The 16,220-nt window shown below is 50.6% G+C and overlaps 1 protein-coding gene across 3 annotated transcripts in view; it reads right to left on the bottom strand.

The window, feature by feature from the left end:
• Positions 1-16,220, bottom strand: part of LOC144829079 (putative 2-ketogluconate reductase) — a 384,668-nt gene that overhangs the window by 91,400 nt on the left and 277,048 nt on the right. For all 3 annotated transcript variants that reach the window (XM_078687852.1, XM_078687851.1, XM_078687853.1), the window contains one exon: positions 15,979-16,157. In XM_078687852.1, coding sequence (XP_078543978.1) covers positions 15,979-16,157 — 179 coding nt within the window. The remainder of the gene's footprint in view (positions 1-15,978; positions 16,158-16,220) is intronic.

The following is a 16,220-nucleotide window of genomic DNA, read 5'->3' as shown; positions in this document are numbered from 1 at the left end:
AAACAATGTATTTATTAGAATCACAACAACCCTGTACTCTTTATGAGGACAGGGTGCTAGGCACACAACAAAACTCTTACGAAAATACTTTTAAGTTAGCACGTTACACAAATGCCCGAGGGGCACGAAAAACCATATACACTAAAAGTGGAATGCGAATTACTAGCAGGTAAGTAACAGTTCTAATAGGCTTTGGAATCGCTAGGACTGGACTAGGGAATCGTTAGATTACTACTAGGAGGCCCAGGGGACTCGGGTGCAGAGTGTGCACTCTCACGCGGGATGCGGGACAAAGTCTATGGAGGCTAGTAGCGGCAAAGTTAGTGTTCACGGGCGAACCCGACCTGGTAGGAAGAAAATGACAGTGGATCCTGACCCTTGGATAGTGAGGCTATGCTGGGACACCGGAGTGCCGAAGTTACCTAGCCCAGGGGCTGCAGCTGCATAGGTCTGAAAAGACGTCGGGGATCTCGTTGCCGGACCGGGAGCCTGGAAGGAAGAAGTTGCTGGCAGGCGACCAGTGAAGGAAAGTTCGATGGATCCAAGCCTGGATCAAGGAAGAAGAAACCTGAAAGCAGAGGGGACCAAGTTCTTGAATCACTAGCCAGTGATTAAGTGGGCACCAGGATGGCACCGGGCGAAGTCACCGCAGTCAGGTGAGTGGGCGCTGCTGGGCTCTGCAGTCTCTCGGACCAGGAGGCGTTGTCGGCGACCAGGATGGAGGTGCGAGCTGTCCCACGAAGGATGAAGTCGTTGGCGTCGAAGTTACCCAGGATTGGGCAACAAGCCTTGGCTAAGTCAAGCCCACGCGGTGGACTCAAAATGGCGTCTTGAGTGGACCAGGAGGGTCCGGGGTGCTCCTCTTCTGGAAGGGAGCAAGAGCCAGTCTGGAGCAACCAGACTAGCAGCAGAAATGTCGTCGGGCGTCGTCAGGAAGGCCACAAGCCAGCGGGCTAGTAGCCAAACAACGCGGTGAGCAGTAAAAAGCAGAAGGGCCCCACGCAGATCGTGGAGATGCTGGGGGGCTGCTCTTCGGTGCTGGAGCTGCTCAGGGTGGGGGCTTCTCGGACCCCAAAGCACTCACCAGGAAATTACTCGGTGGGCTTGCTGTGCAGAAGTCGTGCAGTCTTGGCGATGGCCGGTCCCTCGAGGTCTCGTCGCACCCACGGTTCTCAGCTGGGCTGTAGAGGTGGGTAGAGGTCAGAGGTGCCAGGGAAGCCGGGTCTCGTCGAGCTGGGCAGTCGGATTCCGGAGGAAGGACGTGCAGCAGACCGCAGTGTTCTTAGATGGTGCCTGCGGATGCAGGGTGACTACTCCTTAGCCACAAGGGAGAATCTTGAGGAAGAAATCGTGAAGTCCTTTCGTGGAAAGTGGTATCTTGATTCCAAAGATGATCTGATTTGGAAGGGGGCCAGTCTCTACCTTTATCTGGGAAAAAGGGGCTGGCACGCGACTAGGTCCTGCCCTATGGGTGGGACCAGGAGGGGGGTGGTTACACCCACTTCCTTGGCGGGCTTTTCCCCAGCACAGGGTCTGGAGTGACCCTGGAACTGGTTCCAGCCAGCCTATGCACAGTGAGCACCGGGGTGCCACGTGCAGTCACCTTCCTCTAAAGCCCTGCCTACCTACAATACACAAAACCCTGTCTGGGACGGTGCTGGCACCGCCCCTGGCAGGAAACCCTTTGTCCTTATCTCCTGCTCTGGGAGGACTCCCAGCAGCAGGAGGGCAGACTTGTGTCTCGGTGGCAGCATCCATTTTGTGGATGCTAAGGCTCTGTCTGACTTTTAACCGGGTTATAGGTTACAGGCATGTCGTGTCCCTCTAGAAGGGTGGAATGCTAACCCCGTCGCCAGAATTGGCGAGGGGTTAGTATTCCAATTCGTATGACACCTTACTCGACATGTTTTGATAAAGCGATACCAGAGTTGGCACATAACCGCGAAGATTATAATGCACTTAAGAGTATATGGTATGCGATATCATGGAAACGGCTAAGGGATAGATCCCGAAAGCCGCAGACAGGCTCAGCTCATGCCAGAGCACCATCTCACACGATTCCAAGCACTCTGCCTTCAGGATTGTTAAGGCCTGCCATAGGAGTGACTGATAGGAGATCTGTGTGTCCATTTTAGGGTTAGATATAGGTATACTATATCTAAAGCAAAGGGTGAGTACACCACCTTGCCCCAGCTGTCGTGCAGCCAGTTGTGTCAGTTTTAGTTAGTCAATCCAGGGGTGGCATAATACATGCTTCAGCCCCTGGGAGACTTCTGGGTACACCTCAGCCCTGGGTACAGGGACTTGGAGAGGGCCCAGTGCCAATTCAGTACCTGAGTACAATTTGGATAGAGAGAACAGCTAGGCTGTGGGTCTGATTAGCAGGCCCACAGCCAGGGAAAGTCGTAAACCAGTGCAGCAAAAAGCAAAAATCTGGGTGATCATAGGATTGCAGACCCTACTCTCCTACATGACCCCCCCCCAAACTTTGGGACAATAAACTAACCTTGACCAGGTGAGTCTTCTTGCTCTAAGTGGAAATACCTGGAGAGCCCATCAGCATTGCTGTGATCAGTCCCAGGTCTATGCTCCACTGTAAAATCCATCCCCTGTAGGGAAATGGACCACCTAAGCAGTTTGGGGTTTTCACCCTTCATCTGATTTAGCCACAAGAGGGGCTTATGGTCTGTCTGAATGGTGAAGTGAGTGCCAAACAAGTAGGCCCTCAGCTTCTTCAGGGCCCAGACCACAGCAAAGGCCTCCCTCTCAATGGCTGACCAATTTTTCTCTCTGGGTGTCAACCTTCTACTAATGAAAGCAATAGGTTGATCATTACCATCAAAATTCAGTTGAGACAGAACAGCTCCCACACCCAACTCAGAAGCATCTGTTTGGACAATGAATGGCTTGGAGTAATCTGGACTCTTGAGGATAGGTGCTGTGCACATGGCCTGCTTTAGGTCATTGAATGCTTTCTGACAGCTTGCTGTCCACTGAACTTTCTTTGGCATCTTTTTGCTTGTCAGGTCATTAAGGGGGGTCACTATGGACCCATAATTTCTGACAAACTTCCTATAGTACCCAGTCAGGCCCAAGAAAGCTCGAACCTGAGTCTGGGTGATTGGAGGAGTCCAGTCCTTGATGGCCTGTATCTTACTCTCCAGTGGCTGAACCTGGCCTCCACCTACAAGGTGGCCCAGGTATACAACCTGTGACTGCCCTATCTGGCACTTGGTGGCCTTGATAGTGAGGCCTGCCTTTTGCAGGGCCTCTAACACTTTCCTCAGGTGGACCAGGTGATCCTCCCAGGTGGAGCTAAAGACAGCAATATCGTCAAGATAAGCTGCACAGAAGTCATCCAGCCCAGTGAGGACTTGATTCACCAACCTTTGGAAGGTGGCAGGTGCATTTTTCAGTCCAAAGGGCATTACCACAAATTGATAATGCCCTCCAGGGGTAGAAAATGCTGTCTTAGGTTTGGCTTCCTCAGCTAACCTGATTTGCCAATACCCAGCTGTCAAATCAAATGTGCTTAAGAAGTTGGCAGAAGCCAATCTATCTATAAGCTCATCTGCTCTTGGTATTGGGTGGGCATCAGTCTTAGTGACTGCATTGAGGCCTCTGTAGTCTACGCAAAACCTCATCTCTCTCTTACCACCCTGGGTGTGAGGCTTTGGCACTAGAACTACTGGGCTAGCCCAAGGGCTATCTGAGGGCTCAATGACTCCCAGTTCCAACATTTTCTGCACTTCAGTTTTTATGCAGTCTCTAACATGATCAGGCTGCCTGTAGATTTTACTCTTGACAGGCAGACTGTCTCCAGTGTCAACATCATGGGTACACCAATCAGTTTGGCTGGGTGTCAGAGAGAACATATGTCGAAAGGATTGCAGAACTTGCCTGCAATCCTGTTGCTGATGTTCAGTGAGGCTGCCACAAAAGACAACACCATCAACTGACCCATCATCAGGATTCTGAGTGAGCAGGTCTGGGAGAGGGTCACTCTCTTCCTCCTGTCCCTCATCTGTGGCCATGAGCAAGCTCATGTCCTTCCTGTCAACATATGCCTTGAGCCTGTTAACATGGAGCACTCTGAGAGGGCTCCTGGGAGTTCCAAGGTCCACCAAGTAGGTAACCTCTCCCTTTTGCTCAATGATGGTGTGGGGCCCAGACCATTTGTCTTTCAGAGCTGCTGGGGCCACTGGCTCCAGCACCCACACCTTCTGTCCTGGCTGGTACACAGTCAGTACAGCCTTTTGGTCATGCCAAGCTTTTTGAAGTTCCTGGCTGGCCTCAAGGTTTTTAGATGCCTTTTCCATATACTCAGCCATCCTGGAGCGGAGACCAAGTACATAGTCCACTATGTTGGTTGCAGGCTTTTTGAGAGGTCTCTCCCATCCTTCCTTCACCAAACACAGGGGTCCCCTTACAGGATGCCCATACAGAAGCTCAAAAGGGCTGTAGCCAACCCCCTTCTGTGGGACCTCTCTGTAAGCAAACAAGAGGCAGGGGATCAGGACATCCCATCTTCTCCTAAGAGGTTCAGGTAGTCCATGAATCATCCCTTTCAGGGTCCTGTTGAATCTCTCAACAAGCCCATTGCATTGTGGATGATAGGGTGTGGTGAACTTGTAGTTCACACCACACTCTTTCCACATGGCAGTCAGATATCCTGACATGAAGTTTGTACCTCTGTCAGAAACGACCTCCTTAGGGAAACCCACTCTGGAGAACACTCCAACTAGGGCTCTTGCCACTACAGGGGCTGTAGTGGTCCTAAGGGGAATAGCCTCAGGATACCTGGTGGCATGGTCCACCACCACCAGTATAAACTTGTGTCCTGATGCTGTCTGGGGTTCCATTGGACCAACAATGTCAATCCCCACTCTTTCAAAGGGAACCCCCACCACAGGTAGTGGTATAAGGGGGGCCTTTGTTGTGCCACCTGACTTACCACTGGCTTGGCAAGTGACACATGAGCGACAAAACTCCTTGGTATTCTCATTCATATGGGGCCAGTGAAAGTGTGAGACAAGCCTGTCCCAAGTCTTTGTCTGACCTAAATGACCTGCAAGGGGAATCTCATGGGCCAAGGTGAGAAGGAAACCTCTCAGAGACAAGGGGATGACCAGCCTCCTGGTTGCACCAGGCTTGGGGTCTCTTGACTCAGAGTACAGGAGTCCATCTTCCCAGTATACCCTGTGGGCACCTGTGGCATTCCCTGCAGCCTCAGCAGCAGCCTGCTGTCTGAGGGGTTCAAGGGAAGGGCAGCTCAACTGTTCCTTCCCCAGGTCTGCTCTGGAGGGTCCCCCTGAGCCCAGAAACTCAACTTGATCAAGTTCAAGCTCTTTAGGCTCAGTTTCCCTCAGCTCTTCTAGATCAGCCTCCTCAGAGACTTGATCCTCAACCTGGGGCAAGGGGGAAGGCAAAGCCTTACCCTTACTGCTCTTCTTCTTGGGAGGTGTCTGGTCCATAATTTCAGGATCCAGCACCTGTTCAGTGGGGCATCTTCTGGCCTGTGACCTAGTCACAGCAAGCACATGTGCTGGCAAGCCTAACATCTCCATGTGAGTCCTCTGCTCCACTTCTGACCATTGTGATGACTCCAAATCATTGCCCAACAAACAATCAACTGGGAGGTCTGAACTGACTACAACTTTCTTTTGTCCCTTCACTCCACCCCAGGAGAAAGCTACAATTGCCACACTATGACTAGTAGTGACATTGCTGGCATTGGTCACCAGGAAATCAGTACCTGGCATGATCTGTCCAGGGTCCACAAAGTTAGGTGTCACCATGGTGACACTGGCACAAGTGTCCCTATAGGCCTGAGCCATTTTGCCATTAATCAAAGGTGTCTGCCTGTATTTGCCCAAAGTATTGGGACTTATTTCAGGGGACATATCCATATCCCCTGTACAGACAAGGACAGCCTGAGTGAGTGTGCCAACTAAGTGGTCAGACCCCTCAGTACCCAAGGTTAACCCAACTAATGCCTTGGGAGTGACACTACCACTACTGACTGTACTAGGGGGTGCAGTTGCTTTAGGAGCTGTAGTGGTAGGAGTCTGTCCTCCTCCTCTTTTGGTGCACTCACTAAACCAGTGAGATTTACTTTTGCAGTACTGGCACCACCTTTTTGACTGGCCTTCTTGAGTCTTCTTCTTCTGGGAAGCCTGACCCCCACCCTCTTTGGTTTGTTGGGGACCTGGTGAAGACTTCTGGTCATTTTGCTCATTCTTAACATTACCCTTCTGGTCTGCTTTCTTCTGACCACCCTGGTTCTGGTTCTGGTTCTGCTTGATCCTTGTCCTGACCCATTTGTCTGCCTTCTTTCCCAATTCTTGGGGAGAGGTCAGATCTGAATCAACAAGGTGCTGGTGCAGCAACTGGTTCTGACAATTGTTTAAAATTTGTTCTCTCATCATTAGATTATACAATCCTGTGTAATCTGTAACCTTGCTACCCAGCAACCAGCCCTCCAAAGCCTTAGTGGCACAATCCACAAAATCAGACCAGTCCTGAGACTGAGTTTTCTGGGTGTCTCTGAACAGCAACCTGTACTGCTCAGTGGTTAAACCAAACCCATCAACCAGTGTATTCTTCAGGACCTGGTAATTGTTAGCATCCTCCACCCTTGTAGTGAGGAGCTTATCTCTACCTTTACCATCAAAGGAGAGCCACAGTATAGCTGCCCACTGACTCTGGGGAATGTTCTGCACAGTGCAGGCCCTCTCCAGAGCAGCCATCCATTTCTGGATGTCATCCCCTTGCTTAAAGGGGGGCACTATTTTAGTCAGGTGTTTAGTATCTAAACCCTTCTCTCTATCTCTTGGGAGATTGCTGCCACCAGTGGGAGCTAGCCCACTCATCTGCTGCTCTCTTGCCAGGGCAAGCTTCTCTTTGGCCAGGGCAATTTCTTCCCTTTCAATCCTCAGTTCAGCTTGTCTCATCCTAGCCTCATGCTCCTTTCTCTGAGGGGAAGTAAATCTCCTCTGTGGAGGATTCCTTCTCCCCTGAGAAGAGGCATTAGAGTGCAGAGATCTATTGGAGTCCCTAGAAAGAGATCTATCTCTCCTAACTCCAAGGTTAGGCCCACTTCGGGTTAGTACTGGGGGGCCCCCAGATCCTAGCCCAAGTAAGTCTAAGTTGGTCCTAGTTAGTCTTCTGACTACCTCAAGACCCTTGTCTACCTCATCCCCAGAGAGTACCTCCTCATCCTCCTCCTCAACTGCTGAATCAGTGTTGGGGAGGTCTGGATCCCCAGAGGTTCCCTCTAAGGCTGGCATGCTCTCATGTAACTGAGAGAGCTTTCTGGCATCATATGTCTCTAAGAGACCTATCAGAAAGGGAAGGGTGGGGTTAGACCCCTGCTTCAGTTTCCTGGAGACACAGAGTTGCCTCATCTCCTGAAAATTGAGAGCTGCATATCTTGAAGTGACCTGTGGAGGGTCAACACTGACCAGGGGAGTCTCAGTAGAGTCCCCCTGAGTCGACATGCTTTTCTAGTGAGGTGTAAGTGGTGCACTTACCTACACTATATGTTTGCCTACTGATCCCTTGCTAGAGTTGTAGTTTAGGGTGTGCTAGGCCCTAGGAGCTACAACAGCTGGTTCAGTAGAACTCAGAGTATTCTAAGCTAAGTTATATGTACCTTTAGTACTTATGTGATCTTTCACAAGATATTCTTAGGGCATGTGTGGTAAAACAACAGCAAGCTCAAATCCCAACCGCTGCTCACCAATGTGAGAAGTTGGCCTGATGTGCAGTGCTCACTATTCTAGTGATCACTATATATCAGTCCAAACAACCCTTATTGATGATTGGTTGTAAGTCAACCTTATAGACCAGCTATCCTAGTAGCATGGATACGAGCAGTCTAAGGCTAAGACTCTAGAGGGCGTGTTAAGCCAGCTGTTTTACCATCACATTACCCCTTGAACACCCAGTGAAAGGACACCACACAAGTGTTATGAAAATAAACAATGTATTTATTAGAATCACAACAACCCTGTACTCTTTATGAGGACAGGGTGCTAGGCACACAACAAAACTCTTACGAAAATACTTTTAAGTTAGCACGTTACACAAATGCCCGAGGGGCACGAAAAACCATATACACTAAAAGTGGAATGCGAATTACTAGCAGGTAAGTAACAGTTCTAATAGGCTTTGGAATCGCTAGGACTGGACTAGGGAATCGTTAGATTACTACTAGGAGGCCCAGGGGACTCGGGTGCAGAGTGTGCACTCTCACGCGGGATGCGGGACAAAGTCTATGGAGGCTAGTAGCGGCAAAGTTAGTGTTCACGGGCGAACCCGACCTGGTAGGAAGAAAATGACAGTGGATCCTGACCCTTGGATAGTGAGGCTATGCTGGGACACCGGAGTGCCGAAGTTACCTAGCCCAGGGGCTGCAGCTGCATAGGTCTGAAAAGACGTCGGGGATCTCGTTGCCGGACCGGGAGCCTGGAAGGAAGAAGTTGCTGGCAGGCGACCAGTGAAGGAAAGTTCGATGGATCCAAGCCTGGATCAAGGAAGAAGAAACCTGAAAGCAGAGGGGACCAAGTTCTTGAATCACTAGCCAGTGATTAAGTGGGCACCAGGATGGCACCGGGCGAAGTCACCGCAGTCAGGTGAGTGGGCGCTGCTGGGCTCTGCAGTCTCTCGGACCAGGAGGCGTTGTCGGCGACCAGGATGGAGGTGCGAGCTGTCCCACGAAGGATGAAGTCGTTGGCGTCGAAGTTACCCAGGATTGGGCAACAAGCCTTGGCTAAGTCAAGCCCACGCGGTGGACTCAAAATGGCGTCTTGAGTGGACCAGGAGGGTCCGGGGTGCTCCTCTTCTGGAAGGGAGCAAGAGCCAGTCTGGAGCAACCAGACTAGCAGCAGAAATGTCGTCGGGCGTCGTCAGGAAGGCCACAAGCCAGCGGGCTAGTAGCCAAACAACGCGGTGAGCAGTAAAAAGCAGAAGGGCCCCACGCAGATCGTGGAGATGCTGGGGGGCTGCTCTTCGGTGCTGGAGCTGCTCAGGGTGGGGGCTTCTCGGACCCCAAAGCACTCACCAGGAAATTACTCGGTGGGCTTGCTGTGCAGAAGTCGTGCAGTCTTGGCGATGGCCGGTCCCTCGAGGTCTCGTCGCACCCACGGTTCTCAGCTGGGCTGTAGAGGTGGGTAGAGGTCAGAGGTGCCAGGGAAGCCGGGTCTCGTCGAGCTGGGCAGTCGGATTCCGGAGGAAGGACGTGCAGCAGACCGCAGTGTTCTTAGATGGTGCCTGCGGATGCAGGGTGACTACTCCTTAGCCACAAGGGAGAATCTTGAGGAAGAAATCGTGAAGTCCTTTCGTGGAAAGTGGTATCTTGATTCCAAAGATGATCTGATTTGGAAGGGGGCCAGTCTCTACCTTTATCTGGGAAAAAGGGGCTGGCACGCGACTAGGTCCTGCCCTATGGGTGGGACCAGGAGGGGGGTGGTTACACCCACTTCCTTGGCGGGCTTTTCCCCAGCACAGGGTCTGGAGTGACCCTGGAACTGGTTCCAGCCAGCCTATGCACAGTGAGCACCGGGGTGCCACGTGCAGTCACCTTCCTCTAAAGCCCTGCCTACCTACAATACACAAAACCCTGTCTGGGACGGTGCTGGCACCGCCCCTGGCAGGAAACCCTTTGTCCTTATCTCCTGCTCTGGGAGGACTCCCAGCAGCAGGAGGGCAGACTTGTGTCTCGGTGGCAGCATCCATTTTGTGGATGCTAAGGCTCTGTCTGACTTTTAACCGGGTTATAGGTTACAGGCATGTCGTGTCCCTCTAGAAGGGTGGAATGCTAACCCCGTCGCCAGAATTGGCGAGGGGTTAGTATTCCAATTCGTATGACACCTTACTCGACATGTTTTGATAAAGCGATACCAGAGTTGGCACATAACCGCGAAGATTATAATGCACTTAAGAGTATATGGTATGCGATATCATGGAAACGGCTAAGGGATAGATCCCGAAAGCCGCAGACAGGCTCAGCTCATGCCAGAGCACCATCTCACACGATTCCAAGCACTCTGCCTTCAGGATTGTTAAGGCCTGCCATAGGAGTGACTGATAGGAGATCTGTGTGTCCATTTTAGGGTTAGATATAGGTATACTATATCTAAAGCAAAGGGTGAGTACACCACCTTGCCCCAGCTGTCGTGCAGCCAGTTGTGTCAGTTTTAGTTAGTCAATCCAGGGGTGGCATAATACATGCTTCAGCCCCTGGGAGACTTCTGGGTACACCTCAGCCCTGGGTACAGGGACTTGGAGAGGGCCCAGTGCCAATTCAGTACCTGAGTACAATTTGGATAGAGAGAACAGCTAGGCTGTGGGTCTGATTAGCAGGCCCACAGCCAGGGAAAGTCGTAAACCAGTGCAGCAAAAAGCAAAAATCTGGGTGATCATAGGATTGCAGACCCTACTCTCCTACACCAATTCAACCCAATATTGACCCATGCAAGAAGCCCACCCTAAATAAGATAGCGCACTTTCCTTGGCCCCAGTCATCAAATGTGTTGCAACACTTCTCACAACGCCCTTCTTGCGACAGCATGGATGCGCTGTATTCACTGGACAGCGCTCCATGATGCAAGTAATGACAGATACGTCAGGAATCCTGACGTATCTGTCTGCGCTAAAGTCACACATTGCTGCAGTTGTGTCACAACCATGATGTAACTCCATCAATGCATAGTACTAGCCTATTCTTGTGGCACTGCGTCACCGTCACGCCTGCTATCAGGCAGGCAGAAGGTACTGACGCAATGCCATTCATGCGGGGCTGCCCAAATGTCGACGTTGTTGGAGATCCATCGGAGCGGTTGCACGCTGTAGTGTCATTGTGTGGAAGCACTGGTGGAATGTTGGTGCAGAGGGAGTTGACAAGATGTTCTTCAGTGGCCTTGATCCAGCTGCAAGAGGGTGCGATGAAGGCGGTGGCTTTGGGTGAGCAAGGTGAAGACTTGACGTTACCAATGATGGTCAGTTCAGGAGAGTCCGGGTAGTGGCTGCAGTAGACGTTCCCGCTGGCGGAGATGACATGCTCGACCCTGTGTCCTGCTATGTGGCTTGTTGCAGTGACTTGCTGCTTGCGTCTGATGTAGGGGACCTTCTCCAGGAGGGGTTGGTGTCCTGGTCACTGGGGTTGTCCAGGTGGAACTTGAGTTTACAGAGTAGGATGTCGGCAGTGGATGGGAGACCCGGGGGTGCAATTAGGTCTACAATGGCATTGGAGAATGGGGGGCTATGGTCCGGGGGGCCTGCACATGAGGGTGCAGCAGGGGATGTGCTTGGGCTTGGTCCGGATCTGGGTGTTGAGGTAGTCCATGGTCACCTTTGGGTCATTAGAGTGTGTGGTCAGTCAGAGTGTGCTTCTGTAGGTGATGGCAAGGCCTCCTCCTTGATGGTCGGGGTGCTCTTTGCGGGTGAAACTGCAGCTGTCAGTGATGGCGATGGCGATGTCCGGTCCGGAGCAGAGGTTGGTCCTGGTAGGCGAGGTGGCGTCCAGGGTTGATGGCCAGGAGGGTGCTGGCTTCATAGCGGTGGAGTGTCCAAGAGGAATGCTCCTTGGTGCAGAGCGCGGTCCATGGGCAGACGGATGCAAGCAGCGTATTCTATGGGTTGCCTTTGGCACGGGAGGCGACCATTACAATGCAGGCAGTACATCGTTAACAAAGCAACTCCGACAATACAGGTGCCTTTACATCGCATTTGATGACAATGCATTGTGAAGTCAGTAATGGGGTAACATAGAGTGTTTGAGTTGGTATGGGTTCCGGATGTAAAAAATGAAAAATGGGGTGTGTTTTGGGGTAACATATGGAAATTGGGGTGTGTTTTGGGGTAAAATACGAAAAATAGGGTGTGTTTTGGGGTAAAATATGGACATTGGGGTGTACTTGGGGGTAAAATATGGAAAATGAGGTGTGTTTTGGGGTAAAATACAAAAATAGGGTGTGTTTTGGGGTAAAATATGGAAAATGTGATGTGCATTTGGTTCAAATTTGATTATTGGGTATGTTCTGGGGGCTCAAAAAGGAATTCCAGCGTTCACGGTTGGGTTTGGGGTGCAAAGGTTAGTTTTGGGTTGCACTCACTGAAGTGGGAATAGTGATAATAATGTCTCCGCTAAGCAACACCTACTCTACTGTTGCAAAGTGGCTAGTATTAATATGCATAGGAATGGAATGCACTTCTCAATGGCACAGCGTCCACCATTGAGAAGTGCTGGGGGGGCTGGACAGCTGTGAGGTGGTAATCGCTGGAAAAACACCGGGTGGGGCGTGGACCAGGGGATGTGTGTGTGAGCGGGTGTTGTAAATATTGTAATAAGGGAAGTCTTACCTTGAAGCCGGGTCCCGTGTCTTCGTTGCTCCTGCTCTCCTGCATCTGCTTCCAGGAACAGGAAGTAGGCAGCCAGGCTCCCTCTCCTGAGCCAATCACAACACTGTGATGTGGCGGTGGGATTGGTAATTGGTAACGGGACAAGGCATGTAGCCAGGGGCTGGAGGGGTTGGCATGTTCTTCAAGCAGGCTGTAATGCAGCCCGCATTACGAACAGGGAAGTGCGCATGACTGCTTTGGGCGGCCTGAGTGGGCCGACCAAACAGTCTATGCGCTCTTGAGTGGGCATGCCAATCTGCCCATGCCATGCCCCGTGCTTGGAGCAGTCCACCCCATCCTCCCACCCGCAAAGGAAAAATAGCACGGTTACGTCAGTATGTCATCATCATGTGATGATTGTTCCTCTTCTGCACTGCTTGAAAGTAGTAGGGCGACGCTCTTCGGCCATAGCAGATGAGCTATCACTGGGGGTATCTTTATACAGGACAGTGGTCCCTAGACAAGAGAAATTTCTGGAGATAAATATAGACTAAATAGGCACTATATTCTTTGTCCAGCCGGACAGTTTTATTTTCTGATAAACAGTTTTTACAAAGAATCAAGTGTAATAACAGCAGGACACCAGCCGACGTCCAACTAACACACTTAGGAAAGGGACAAACAAAGAATGTTGGAGGCAATTTCAACAGTCTGTGTAGTACAATTCCCAATCAGACAATATTGATTGCACACTATTGCTAGCATCAAATAGCACAATTCATATACATATAGTGTGACAAGGTCGACGACGTTTCGAACCTATAACTTATTCTAGGTTCATCTTCAGGACATCAAATGTATGCCTTCTTTTAAAAAAAGTCACAATTAACTTTTTAGCCCGTACTATGGGCAACAATTGCCACAGCATATATTAATACAACAAAGCAAGGAAAGGGGGAGAAAAACAAAATACACAGATTAGGGCAATTCTTCAATAAGAGAAATGATCACTCACTCAAAGTATAGGAGATGCTCGTTATATCAATTATGACCCATTTAGAACCGAACAAGGACATTCAAAAGTGGCAAATTCATTTCCACATTCAAAATTGTAACCATTGACCAAGAAGGATATAAAAATTACAATTAGGTCAAAGGACCATTAGTTTAGCAATTGACATAGCCACGCGAAATGTGCCCAGTGAATTTCAATTGTCATAATGATGTGCAACCAAGCAGAAGGTGGTAAGTGGCCAGCGAGTGAATTCTAAGGAAATTTACACGGAGTCCTACAAGTCCCCTACACCATAAGGCCGACACCTAAAATTAGTGAAATCAGATACTGCATGAGAGTAAGTGTACCTGCAAGGCTGGTATGAAGGCCAATTGCCTGGGTATTAAGAAATTGGTCCGCCTAAACCATATAAAATCAGTGATTAGCAAAGGATTAGCAAACATTTAAAAAAAAAAACCAATGGCAACACCACTAATAAGCAGAGTACAAGGCCGATAACCGCCTACCGAATGTACAACAGGACTACCGCAACTGATAGGGAAGGATGCTGAAAAGAGAACAGTGCCGTAATTACTAAATCATAATTACAAGAATTATAGAATTACGAGTAGGCAAGTGGAGCGACTGCCAATTCAGTGGCACGCTCTTACCGTAAAGTTGCTTTGAACGGGCCGTCAATGCGATCCGCGTCCAAGGGGAAAATCGCCCACACAGCCACGAAGACCGATAACCTGGAAGTAAGAGTAGCGGGGTCATGTGACACAGAATTGGCCAATCACGCGCCTGTATTGCGCGGCCATTTCAGAACAGTCGGGGAGCATAGGTGTATATTGGTAATGCTCACACCGGCCATTCGTTCTACCAATTGTTATTTTGTGCTGCCATATCGCAACTGTAAGAAAGCTAGCAACGGGCACGTTCCCACAATGGGTAGTTTTCGGTAATTGATTAAAGCCGCACACAGTAAAAACTACAAGGAGGGAATTTGCATCAGAACAGTGCCTCATCGTAAAAGCACGGCGGCGGCCAATGATAACAGACAGCCCAAATAGTACTCTTGGGGGTATGTCATCTACGTGTGCTAGGCCTGGGCGACTCGACCCCCAGCTGTCCTGTGCTCCTTGCCTGGACATTTACACCGTGGCGCAATACGCTGCATTGTCTCCAAATCTGGGACTCAGCCAGCTGGAGCCTCAGCCAGGTGGAATTTCGCAAGCCTGGGTACGGCAGTCATTGCCAAGTCCACTGGTTAACCTCCCGATGCTGTGGATGCAGCAGGGCCCCCTTAGGCGTGAAGTTGCAGCGCTCCCGCCACACAAGTTCGGTGCAGCTCAGGGGCCTCACCCTCCACAACGTCCGGCCAGCCCAATATCATCCAGCCTGTGATGCAGAGAGGCGGCACCCACCGTTGGTAATCTCCTCCATGCACCCGGTGTAGTGGTGGATCGTAGTATGCGATGCAGACCTCCCTATGTTGGTGCGCAGGAGTGCCTCTACAATTAACAGCTCCAAGGTGTGCAAGGCGGCCTTCTCACAAAGGTCAGCAACGTGTCTCCATGCGATCTGCCAGGCTTCACAATCAGGTACGGGTGATGGACGCACCTCAGTGTCTACTGCCACGGCTCATCGACTCCACAGCTCCTCCTCACCCCACTCCAGGCTCCAGACACAGGTCCAGAGAGGCATCCAGGCTCTAGATGCAGGTCCAGCAAGGCATCCAGGCTCCAGGCTCAGGTCCAGCAAGGCATATAGGCTCTAGACACAGGTCCAGCGAGGCATCCAGGCTCCAGACGCAGGTCCAGTGAGGCATCCAGACTCCAGACGCAGGTCCAGCGAGGCATCCAGGCTCCAGGCGCAGGTCCAGCGAGGTATCCAGACTCCAGACGGAGGTCCAGCGGGGCATCCAGGCTTCAAGCTCAGGTCCAGCGAGGCATATAGGCTCTAGACGCAGGTCTAGCGAGGCATCCAGGCCCCAGACCCAGGTCCAGTGTTGCATCCAGACTCCAGATGCAGGTCCAGTTAGGCATCCAGGCTCCAGGCGCAGGTCCAGCGAGGCATCCAGACTCCAGACGGTGGTCCATCAGGGCATCCAGGCTCTCATCTTGGTCATCCTGGATGTTGGCTGGCTTGCAGGGGTTGTTGATGTGGGCTGCACTTGGCCATTCTGCGGTTTGTTGGCTTTTATGCCTATTTCCTATTGGGGTTGACTGATAGGCTATTTTTTGCATTAGGGACAAGAAAATTGATGTTGGGCAGGCTAGCATGAGTTTTTTTGCTGCTAATGGCCAATCACTGGTTTTCCCCCGCTAACGCCAGAATTCCTATCACCATCACGTTAATGTTAGCAGCAGTTTTCACCGCTGATCGCTGTAGCTATCTCCCTGTAGCGACGTGTTATGAATACGTCGTTAACAAGACGATAGTTTCCCGCGGTGCGCGGTTAGCGATAATTTTAGCCATTTCTTGAGAATATCCCCCACAGTTCAGTAGCTCATCGTTCTTGACAGTACCGAGCCCCGGTGCAACTGAACAGTTGCACCACTGATAGCAATGCCCGTGAGAAAAGATCCATATTTTCTGTAGTTAGCTTGTGTGGTGCAGTGCCAAATGATACAACGTACCTCTGCTAATGTTTATAAGAGTAGCAGATGGTTTCATCAGCTCAAATTCCTTTTTCCCAATCATGTTGACTGTCTCTGATGTCAAAGTAACTGCTAAGATCACATAGTCAGATTGCCTCAGCAAATCTTCCAGCTTTTCACAGAAGATGGCCTCAACAGATGTTTCTTCTTCCTGTGTTCTGAAAAAGAAAAAACAGAATTTAAACAATGGCATTGATGAAGAGTAGTTTTATATTTTTTAC

This window comes from Lissotriton helveticus, chromosome 4_1 (genome assembly GCF_964261635.1).
Source record: "Lissotriton helveticus chromosome 4_1, aLisHel1.1, whole genome shotgun sequence".
Taxonomy (NCBI): domain Eukaryota; kingdom Metazoa; phylum Chordata; class Amphibia; order Caudata; family Salamandridae; genus Lissotriton; species Lissotriton helveticus.
The sequence above is the reverse complement of the archived record's forward strand: the minus strand, read 5'-3'. Positions and strand labels throughout refer to the sequence as shown.